The sequence below is a fragment of the Conger conger genome, chromosome 2 (assembly GCF_963514075.1).
Source record: "Conger conger chromosome 2, fConCon1.1, whole genome shotgun sequence".
NCBI classification, from domain to species: Eukaryota; Metazoa; Chordata; class Actinopteri; order Anguilliformes; family Congridae; genus Conger; species Conger conger.
In genome coordinates this window covers 83,520,055-83,531,793 of record NC_083761.1, presented here as the reverse complement: position 1 = coordinate 83,531,793, position 11,739 = coordinate 83,520,055, and the positions used below count along the sequence as shown (strand labels likewise).

Sequence of the window (11,739 nt, the reverse complement as noted above, 5' to 3'; positions counted from 1 at the left end):
AGGTATAAAAAAGAATCAACCAGGATCTATTAGCATGAATTAGGCCAAAAGACCAGAACACTGCAGTGATATTTATAACAGAAACCCTGAGTTTCACTTCATACAGCAGAGTTCATTCCAGGGCTCTCTGCTGTAGCTCTGTGTGATAAAGGGGAAGAGGTTTTTGTGCGGCTCCTCTCACTCTCTCACTGTGCGTCTCTGGCACAGTAATACACAGCAGTGTCTTCAGCTGTCAGGCTGTTCATCTGTAAATACAGCTTGCTGTTGGAGTCGTCTCTGGAGATTGTGAATCTTCCCTGAACAGACTTGGCATAGCTGATGGGTGAACTAGATGTGCCAATAGTGGCAACCCACTCCAGTCCCTTCCCAGGAGCCTGTCTGATCCAGTGCATATAGTAGCCACTGAATGTGAACCCAGAGGCTGTACAGGTCAGTTTGTGGGATTGTCCAGGCTTTTTAACTGCTGGTTCAGACTCAGACAGTGTCTGACATTCAACACCTGTGAAAGTAAGAAATATTTCGTACTCTACAACATCTGAAGTAAGATTTCTGTAAAAATTAGATGATTGGCAGGTTAAAACATACTTGTAAAGACCACTGTATTCAGAAGCAGGCTGGTTATAACAGTCATGGTTAAAGTCTTTGACTGCAGTCTGTGATGATAGTCCTACAGTCAGTGTCCAACAACAGTCCCTCCTCCCTCAGTGCAGAGAGGTAAATGTAGAAGGAAGAGCTCAGAGTTTGCATCAACTCCTCCTCACTGGGTGGGCAGATTTCACACTGTTTATGAAGATCTTCACATTCTGCAGAAGTCCAGAATACCCAAACTGACCTCAAACTGGACCTCCACCCAACCTCTATCTTTTCAGACAGAAGTGTGTCTAGCTGCTTAATGACAGTACACTCAAAGCTGTGCTTATGGGAGATGTGTGACCCTCCTCTTAAAATCACACTTAAAAATTTTCTGGCCAATTGTACCGTTTTGTCCTCAGTCCTCCATGTGCTGCTGAGGACTCACCACTACAACCCTGCCCCCTGGTGGGCAGAAGGAGTGCAACACCGCTTCTTCAGGCAGTGCCCTCTCAAGCCCCAGACTGTGATTCCAGAGTGCTTAGGGGTGCTGTATGTGGTGATCCTCCCTGCCAAACCGCCCCCCCCCCCCCACCCACCCAGTAACCTGTAACATTACAAATATTTCAAATAATGAATATAAATATGATATAAATTCTATATATTATAGGTATAAACAGTCGCGATGCCGCTATTTTTATTAAATATTACCATCGACGGGTGTTACATGTAATAACAGAACTGGAATGAAGGTATTTCCTGTTTTTCAGAAACAGAGACTCTTGGGCTACGTCATATATAGAGCCAGGTGCAGGATAGTGTACGGACTGCAAAGGGAGAGAGAAAGAGCTCAAAATACAGGAACAGTGTCTGCATTGTTCAAAACATTTTGTCGTATTTACAGAAAATCTGATTCATGCATTGTGCTTTGCTTGCTGTTTAGCCAATTTCTGATTACATTTATGACATGGTTCAAGCACTCCAGCTCAGTATGAAGACTCCCAAACTTCCCACAATTCCACAGGACACACCCTTTGCACACTGGTCACAGGGTCCCCTCTGTGGGACAAAGACAGGCTGCTGGCTGATGTGTCTGAAGCAGAATTCCAGTGCTGCTGTAACGTCCCTCATGTGCTTCCAGGAGACCTTCACTGAGGTGGGGGACAGCAGGTGACCAATTCCAGCAGAGCCTTTAGTGTGTGACTGACACATTCACTATTTCAAGCTTTTTAACTGCTGGTTCACACACACGCCCGGATTCAACACACATCTTCCCGGAATTCAGAAATCACCCAAATATGGAAGCTATTCCATGCCACATTTCCATTTATGAAGTGACCATGATAATGAAAACTCAACACACAAATTAACAAAAGGCCATATTATAAATTTTGAAAATTCAGCATGAATTAATAAAAGACTGCATGCAATTGAATTAAAGCAGTGTTTATTTGGTTTAAAAAAGACCCACCTTGTAAATGGTAAAATGGTAAATGGTTGGCATTTATATAGCACCATTACCCAAAGCGCTGTACAATTGATGCTTCTCATTCACTCATTCATACACACACTCACACACCAATGGTGATTGGCTGCCATGCAAGGTACCAACCAGCTCATCAGGAGCATTTAGGGGTGAGGTGTCTTGCTCAGGGACACTTCGACGCAGCCCGGGCGGGGATCGAATCAGCAATGCTAGCCCTAATTAAATCAGACGGGGTACAATTGCCTACCAAATTGGGAGAAAAAGGGGAAAATCTGAGAAAAGTTAGCGAAACAAAGGGGAATAGGGAATAGGTAGGCTTCGGTATCATTCGTAACATCACTAGTTATTATAACAAGCTGTTTATTTACTGTTTTCATGTTGCCCATTGTTATTGTTCACAGTTGCGGTACAACTAGCCAACAATAACCATGTATTAGTTGTACATGTTTTACTGCAGAACTCATCAGGGTGGGTTTTTGTACAGCCCTGCTGTAGCTTTGCTGCACTGTGGGCGTCGGGCACAGTAATACACAGCTGTGTCTCCAGTCTGCAGGCTGCTCCCTTGTAAAGACACTGTGCTGCTGGACGTGTCTCTGGAGATGGTGAACTTGCTCTTGAGTGAATCTTTATAAGCAGTGCCTCCACTGGAGCAAATCTCTCCAACCCACTCCAGAGCTTTCCCTGCAGGCTGTCGGATCCAGTCTGTACAGTAGCTGCTATCAGTCAGGGAATACCCAGAGACCTTACAGTTGATGGTCAGAGAGTGTCCTGGAGTTACAACCATAGAGCCTGGCTGTGTGAGTTCAACACAGTGACCATCTGTGTGAAAGATGAAAAGGACAATTATTAGAAATGTCTGAGAAATGTATTAAGTATCAAAAAGTGCTTGTTAAAATATTAAAATTAATATTTAAGAAAAAAAGAAAAAATATTTTATGAAAACTAAAAATATTCTTCAAAATATAAATACTCAAATATATTGCCAAAGAACCAAATATGTACAATTACATGATAAAGTTCCCAGCAACACTGCTAATGCTGCTATAGCTTCCATTGTCACACACAGATCTCCCTCTCTGTCTTACAGGTGATGCTCCTGTGTTGTGAGGAGAATTCTCAGGGGCTTTTATAGGAAATACTGTTGGCTGAATTTACTTAAATCTCTGGGGATTGGAGGAAGAAGAAAAACAAGAGGGTCGGAATATCCATTATGAGGAGCACTTCTGCCCCCTCCTGGAGGAGAATTAAAAGAGCAGACTGCTTCCACCAGCATTAGTCTGGAATTTACATCAGTAATAATGATAATGCATTAAATTCAGAATAAGTGTTCACATAGTTGGGCGGCACGGGTGGTGCAGTGGGTAGCACTGCCACCTCACAGCAAGGAGGTCCTGGGTTCAATCCAAAGACATGCAGGTTAGGCTGATTGCTGTTCAGGAAAAACAGGTTAAGATAATGGATGGATGGATGTTCACATAGTTATGATCTTAATATTTGTAATATCAGATGCATTCCATCTAGAGTGTTGTCTTTACAATATATTCTCCTGACAAAAGAATACCTACTGGAAAAATACATTTCTTTTATTTAAAAATGTGTGTATTTTTGTGTTTCTCTCAGGAGTAATATCAGGTTTGTCTCAGTATATTGTGTAAAAAATATTTAATCGATGATCCAAGAACAGACAGGTTTGTATCTGGGCCTTCTATTAGTGTACAGCGATGATCTGTTTTATTTCCTGGAGGAGAATTAAATCAGCAGACTGCTTCCACCAGCGTTACTCTGGAATTCACATCAGTAACAGTAATGTTCAATTCATTGTATTCTTTCAGAATTTAAGCTCATGTCGTTATGATTCATATTTCTACGCACTGGAATACATTCCATTTAGGTCACAAAAAAGAAATAGAAGTTAAGAAGAGTCCGGTTTGGGGATTCTTATCTCTCTTAAAAAGTAAGTCAAACCAAATGCAAATAGGTGTGAATCTTTTCTGAAGGTTTAGGTTTCCATTAAAAAAAAAAATCAGATGACCTGAATAAATCTGTTTATATTTTACTTTACTAATAAAATTAAGATAAAATCATTTGGATTGCCAGGTCTTCCACTGACAACACAAAGACTGCACTTCTCCAAAAGGTGTGCTCGAACCCATAACAAATATACATGAACCCATTACAATACGGGTCCTGCTCTCCGAACCTCCACCTCACACTCACAACTACTGTCTGTTCTGGCTCCACGGTGGTGGAACGAACTCCCCATTGAGGTCAGAACTGTAGAATCTCTCCCCACCTTCAAGCGCAAACTGAAGACGCACCTCTTCAAGCAGCACCTCTCCCCGTCCCTCCCTACCTCCCTGTGAACCTTAATTGCTGTCTTTGTGATTTACTTTGTGTATCAGTATTTTTAGTTGGCTAGATAAGCAGTGTTTGGATAGTTAAGTTTGGTCACTTTTGCTTTGTTGTTTGTTTGTTTATTTGTTCGTAAAAAAAAAGAAAAAAAAAAAAAGATTCAAATAGGCCCTGGTCCTTATCTTTGTTGTACAGGTAGCAGTGAAATTGTACTTCCCTCTAGGGTCTTTCAGCGCACTTATCTCTGGTTATGGGTATGCACTTTGTTGTACGTCGCTCTGGATAAGAGCGTCTGCCAAATGCCAATAATGTAATGTAATGTGTTCACAGAGTTATGATCTTAATATTTGCTATATTGGATGCATTGCATCTCAAATGCTGTCTTGTCTCTTGACTAAAATAAAAAATACCTTTTTTTTCATGTGTATTTTTGTGCTTCTCTCAGGAGTAATATCAGGTTTGTGTATAAATATTCTATAGATGATCCAAGAACAGACAGGTTTGTATCTGGGCCTTCTATTAATTTACATTTACATTTTTACATTTTAGTCATTTAGCAGACGCTTTTAATCCAAAGCGACTTACAAGTGCATAGGTTCTACCATAAGTCAGAGCATCACATCCAGAAACTAGCAAAATACACAGGAAATGCTGTTCTAAACATAGTTGTCATCAGAAGTGCATTTTTTTTTTTTTTTTTTTGGGGGGGGGGGGGGGGGGGGGGGGTGTTAGACAAGGATAGGGATATCAGAAAGGAGGGGTAGGGGAAATCAGGAGGGAGGACTAAGGTAGAGTTTGAAAAGGTGGGTTTTGAGTCTGCGTCGAAATAGGGGGAGGGATTCTGCTGTTCTGACAGTGGTAGGCAGGTCATTCCACCACTGAGGAACCAGAACGGAAAACAGGCGTGAACGTGCAGCTCGACCGCCAGGAGAGGGAACCGTAAGGCGACCAGAGCTGGCAGACCGGAGTGGTCTAGCTGGGGAGTAGGGAGTGATCAGGGATTGTATGTAAGGTGGGGCAGTCCCCTTAGCAGCCTGAAATGCCAACACTAGGGCCTTGAAACGGATGCGTGCGGCAATGGGAAGCCAGTGGAGGCCAATGAGAAGCGGGGTGACATGAGCCGACCTGGGCTGATTGGTGATCAGGCGGGCTGCAGCATTCTGGACCAGCTGGAGGGGCTTGATGGCACACGCTGGGAGACCGGCTAGGAGGGAGTTGCAGTAATCCAGGCGGGAAATGACGAGTGCCTGGACTAGGAGCTGGGTGGCTTTCTCAGTCAGGAGATGACGGATACGGCGTATATTATACAGAAAGAACCTGCAGGTTCTGGCAGTGGAGGATACTTGTGGAGCCAGGGTGAGGCAGTTATCAAGAGTCACCCCAAGATTCTTTGCTGTACGGGAGGAGGAAACTACAAAGTCCTCAACAGTCAATGAGAGGTCGATTGACGGAGAGGACTTAGCAGGGATGTAGAGAAGCTCAGTTTTGGCAAGGTTGAGCTTCAGGTGATGGGAAGTCATCCACGCAGAGATATGAGCCAAGCAGGCAGAGATCCGTGTGGTGATTTGGGTGTCGGGGGGGACAGAGTGATGATCTGTTTATTTACACATACAGAGATTGTGCTGAGTAGATCTCTTTTAAATCAGTAGCAATAACTAACCATATGCCTCTAAAATGTAGTAGTGAGGAGTAACTAAACAGAATTTGAAAGGTGACCAATAATTTTTTGCCATCTAATAGCATAAATGGTGAGACATAAAGAAAAGAACAGAACACTTCAGTGATATTTATAACAGAAACCCTGAGTTTCACTACATACAGCAGAGTTCATTCCAGGGCTCTCTGCTGTAGCTCTGTGTGATAAAGAGGAAGAGGTTTTTGTGCGGCTCTCCCCTCACTCTCTCTCACTGTGACTCTCTGGCACAGTAATACACAGCAGTGTCGTCAGTTGTCAGGCTGCTCATCTGTAAATACAGCTTGCTGTTGGAGTTGTCTCTGGAGATGGTGAATCTTCCCTGAACAGACTGGGAATAGTAGATGCTACTACTGCCAGAGCTAATATAGGCAATCCACTCCAGTGCCTTCCCAGGAGCCTGTCTGACCCAGTGCATTTCGTAGCTGCTGAATGTGAACCCAGAGGCTGTACAGGTCAGTTTGTGGGATTCTCCAGGCTTTTTAACTGCTGGTTCAGACTCAGTCAGTGTCTGACATTCAACACCTGGGAAATGAAGAGAGACATAGATATGACAATTAACAACATCACAAATACAATTGCAGTAAAAATGAAATGAATGGCAGATTAAAACATACTTGAAAAGAACACTGTAATGAGAAGCAGGCTGGTTATAACAGTCATGGTGAAAGTCTTTGACTGCAGTCTGTGATGATAGTCCAACAGTCAGTCTCCAACACCAGTCCCTGCTCCCTCAGTGCAGAGGTAAATGTAGAAGGAAGAGCTCAGAGTTTGCATCAACTCCTCCTCACTGGGTGGGCAGATTTCACACTGTTTAAATAGAGCAGTCAGAGCTGTAGACGGGGCTCAGATCATATAGCAGTTATTAGTATTATCCATCATTACAGCCGTGTGTCTCTCTTCCATGGCTGATGACTGCATTATTATTCCTAGTGAATCCAGGGAGTTTCCTGGCAGGTGAGGGTGGGAGAGTGGAGCCAGGAGCTCCCCAGTACTCAGTACATCACAAGTCACTCTAATGAGAGTGTCCAACACAGACAACATAGGACCACACAGGACAGAAATCACCCTGATATCCAGTGGTAAACACTAGATGCTGCAAATGTAACACTTAGAAATGGAAAAATTATTCCACCAACATTATTGTGAAACTTATCAGTAATAGGTTTTTGATTAAAATTTCAAATGGATTAATACTTCTATGATGCTACGACTTATTCACAGAATAAAATGATGGTCAGTTCTGAAATGCAGTAATAAAGTTATTTTTAATTGGATATCACTCTGTATGAGAGTCTACAAAGTGATTGTAATTTAATTTAATTTGTGTCATAATTACTGCTCATATGCCAGCAGTCATTGTGTTGAAAGGTTTCAAAGCATAATCTTCTGATTCATCGAAATGCATTTAATAGATTTCTCTCTCAAATGTTTGGTGAATTTTGTAAAGGTGTGATAGTTGGTGCCCTGTGATGGACTGGCAACTTGTCCAGGGTGTATTCCTGCCTTTCGCCCAATGTATTCCGGGATAGACTCCAGCCCCCCTGCGACCCTGTTCAGGATAAGCGGGTTAAGATGATGGATGGACGGATGGATAAAGCATATACTGTATGTCACCTTTCACATGTTCATAATGCATTCATTACTGGTTCATTAATGGTATCATGAAACTAAATGTCAGTGACATTCATAAACTCCATTGATGCAGCTGGATTATCAGTCACAGTCCAGGAAAAGCCTTCTGAATGTGTACAATCCAGCTGGGAATCAAACCCACAACTTTTGTGTTCCAAACACGGGGCCCAAACCCGTATGCCATTGACATATTTGAATTAATGTTCTGGTTATATGGGGTGCACGCTTCACTGAGCTCTTCAGTGTTTGTGTTCTACCACTACACTCATCAGGGAGGGTTTTTGTACAGCCCTGCTGTAGCTTTGCTGCACTGTGACTGTCGGGCACAATAATACACAGCTGTGTCTCCAGTCTGCAGGCTGCTCCCTTGTAAAGACACTGTGCTGCTGGAGGTGTCCATAGAGATGGTGAACTTGTTCTTTAGTGAATCTTTATAAGCAGTGCCTCCATTGTAAATTATGATTCCAATCCACTCCAGAGCTTTCCCTGCAGGCTGTCGGATCCAGTGTGTATTATAGCTGCTATCAGTCAGGGAATACCCAGAGACTTTACAGTTGATGGTCAGAGAGTGTCCTGGTGTTACTACCATAGAGCCTGGCTGTGTGAGTTCAACACCTTGACTGTCTGTGGAGACAGAAATAAGAAAAAGGTTTGTGAGTATATGACCAAACAATATAATAAATGAAATAAAAAGAAATAATTATTAACATAAAGCTTGAAAAATATTTGAGAATAATCTTTTGTAAAATATAGAATCTTGATAAAGCTTGCCCACTTACAGGATAAAGTTCCCAGCAACACTGCGAATGCTACAATAGCTCCCATTGTCTCACACAGATCTCACTCTCTGCTCCTGTGTTGGGAGGAGAATTCTCAGGGGCTTTTATAGGATATAATGTGGGCTGAATTTGTTTAAATCTCTGGGGATTGGAGGAAGGAGAAAAACAAGATAAATTCAGAGGGTCAGAATATCCATTAAGAGGAGCACTGCTGCCCCCTCCTGGAGGAGAATTAAAAGAGCAGACTGCTTCCTCCAATTTAACACTTTAAATTAGATACATTTTAATATGTTTTTACCATGATGAAAATTGAATTAAACTTCTGTGTTGTGTATTGCCACAGTCGTTTATATGCTCCTGTTCCAGGATAAAACAAATATTGCTTTACTAAGCAATATTTAAATAAATTCAAAATAATTCTGGATTACGGATATTCTATGGAATATATTGGTTGCAACACATGCTCAATTTCAATTTAAAATATTTAGCTTGATCAAATAACCAGGACTACATTTTGGAGCATGTTTTGTATTTAGTACATCCCATAGAATATTACTCAGAAATATTATTCAGGTTTGGCCGGCTCACGTGGAGCAGCAATAATTGGCTCACTGCTCCAGAGGGAGGGACTTGGCAGGGTTAGTAGATCGCCGCACCAAAACATGCACCTCGGGCGCCTCGGAATCACAGTTACAGCTTGGGAGGCGAGACGGCTTGAAGAAGGCGTGTCGCTCTCCCGTTGGCCGCCGAGGGACGGGGTGTGGGCGGTGTATCTAATATTAGCTCTAATTGAATCAGACGGGGTCCAATTGGCTACCAAATTGGGAGAAAAGGGGAAAAAATCTGATAAAAATATTTTAAAAAAAGAAATATTTTTCAGACATGCTCTATGCTCTGTACCTAAATCTAGATTCATACTGTGTAATCAAGCTAAAGATGTGTGTTCCTTTTCAAACGTTCACTCGTTACTCAAGCCGTTGCTCATTAAGAAACTGATGGGACCTCACAAGGACATACTTGAATAGTTATAATTTGTTTGTATTAAAAGTTTAATTGAAATGGTTGTATTAAATGTATCTGTTATGTTCTATAAAATGAATGTCAATGTCCATTAAAAAAAAAGAATATAAATGTGTGCTTTAGCTTCATGGTTGAGTTACAGGAGAAGAACAAAAACAGGAAATATCTCCAGTGTGATGAACTGAGGCCACACAGCACAGCCAGGCACATGCTGCCTGTTAAATCATCTGTGGAGGGTTTCTGTACAGCAGGGCTGTAATCTGTTTCACTGTGGCTCTCGGGCACAGTAATACACGGCTGTGTCTGAGGGCTGGAGGTCTGTGATGTCTAAGTAAGCAATGCTGTTGGATGAATCTTCTGTCACTTTGAAACGACTGTGGAAGGAACCACTGTAGTATCCAACCCATTGCAGCCCTTTGCCTGGAGCCTGTCGAACCCAGTGCACGCTGTTGCTGCTGAGAGAGAATCCAGTAATTTTACAGGAGAGCCTGACGGATTCTCCAGGCTTCTTCACCTGTGGATCAGACTCCGTCAGTGTGGGGTTACAGTGAGCATCTGCAGAAGGGGACAAAGCACAGGTTCACAGCAGTTCTGTAGCCATCGCTGTTTCAGCTGCTGCGAGACAGGGGAAGGGAGGGAATAAAATCAGGGTTCTTACATTCAAAGGCAAACAGCAAAGCTGTGATGAATACAAAGGTCTCCATTTTATTTCATTCACAGCAACAGAAAGACAGGAAGTGACCCGTGCAGCTCATCAGTGAATATGAGCTCAAACGCTGTGTTTTAAAGAGCGTGGGGATGTTATATTTGCATATCTGCCTCGTAACAATTTACATTTACATGCAGTGTGTATGTATATAAGTACTTGTTCGGTCCGAATTTTCCAGAAATATTATGACACAGGTCTGACTGACCCATGAATGCAGTGATTGTGTTCATGATGAATGTAAATTTACAGTGTAATTACTGAAGCTAAAGGTAGCCATGAACTTTAGACAGTCTGAAATTTTAGCAATGAAGCAGTGAATTTTAGTCATCTGATTCACACTGAGCAAACTGGACATTCATTTTAAATGTTTGTTGAAATATATATATTTTTGGTGGAAATTTTGTAACTTTTTACAATTTCCACCAAAATATTACAATTCCAAGACTGTGTAGCAGTAGGCAGATGCCAAGACCAGAATGGTTTATGTATTTATTCATTGATTGGGTTGGGGTTCCTCTGGTTGTACGCAGTTGGACGCACACAGAGACTCACAGGATGCAGCTGCCAGATTCTCCTGTACTGCTCTGCTTAACCAAGCCACCAAGCCCCCATGTTATTATCCACACGAGCCCAGTGCATGTTCAGCAGGGATATTCAACAGGATGGGTTTTTGTACAGCCCTGCTGTAGCTTTGCAGCACTGTGACTCTCGGGCACAGTAATACACAGCTGTGTCTCCAGTCTGCAGGCTGCTCCCTTTCAAAAACAATGTGTTACTGGAGGTGTCTCTGGAGATGGTGAACTTGTTCTTCAGTGAATCTTTATAAGTAGTGCTTCCAGCATAGCCTATATACCCAATCCACTCCAGAGCTTTCCCTGCAGGCTGTCGGATCCAGTGTGTATTATCGCCGCTCACTGAATATGAGACTTTACAGGAGATGGTCAAAGACTCTCCTGGTTTTACTATCATAGAGCCTGGCTGTGTGAGTTCAACACAGTGACCATCTGTGAAGACAAATAAGAAAGATATGTATCGCATAAAGCAATATAATCATAGAAATCATCTATGAAATCATCTGATCATAGAAAACACGAAGATAAATAAATATATTTAATATTGACATAATATTTAATGTAAGTGAAACTGGAAAACATCACCAAATAATTGTATTTCAAAAGAAAATATTAATACAGTATGGTCACTTACAAGATAAAGTTGCCAGTAACACTGCGAATGCTACAATAGCTCCCATTGTCACACACAGATCTCCCTCTCTGTCTTACAGGTGATGCTCCTGTGTTGGGAGGAGAATTCCCACGGGCTTTTATAGGAAATTCTGTGGGCTGAATTTGTTTGAATCTCTGGGGATTGGAGGATTGAGAAAAACAAGCTAAATTCAGAGGGTCAGAATATCCATTATAAGGAGCACTGCTACCCCCTCCTGGAGGAGAATTAAAACAGCAGACTGCTTCCACCAGTGTAACTCCGGTATTTA

General features: G+C 42.2%; 1 gene segment (V, D, J or C); it reads right to left on the bottom strand.

The window, feature by feature from the left end:
- Nucleotides 1–5,138: 5,138 nt before the first annotated feature.
- On the bottom strand, nt 5,139–6,764 carry LOC133121608 (Ig heavy chain V region 914-like; the record flags this gene model as incomplete). The annotated part of the segment is given in 3 exon segments: nt 5,139–5,212; nt 6,324–6,626; nt 6,719–6,764. Coding segments are annotated over 3 exon segments (423 nt in total), but the record flags the coding sequence as incomplete, so codon positions are not given.
- Between the last annotated feature and the right edge of the window lie 4,975 nt (nt 6,765–11,739).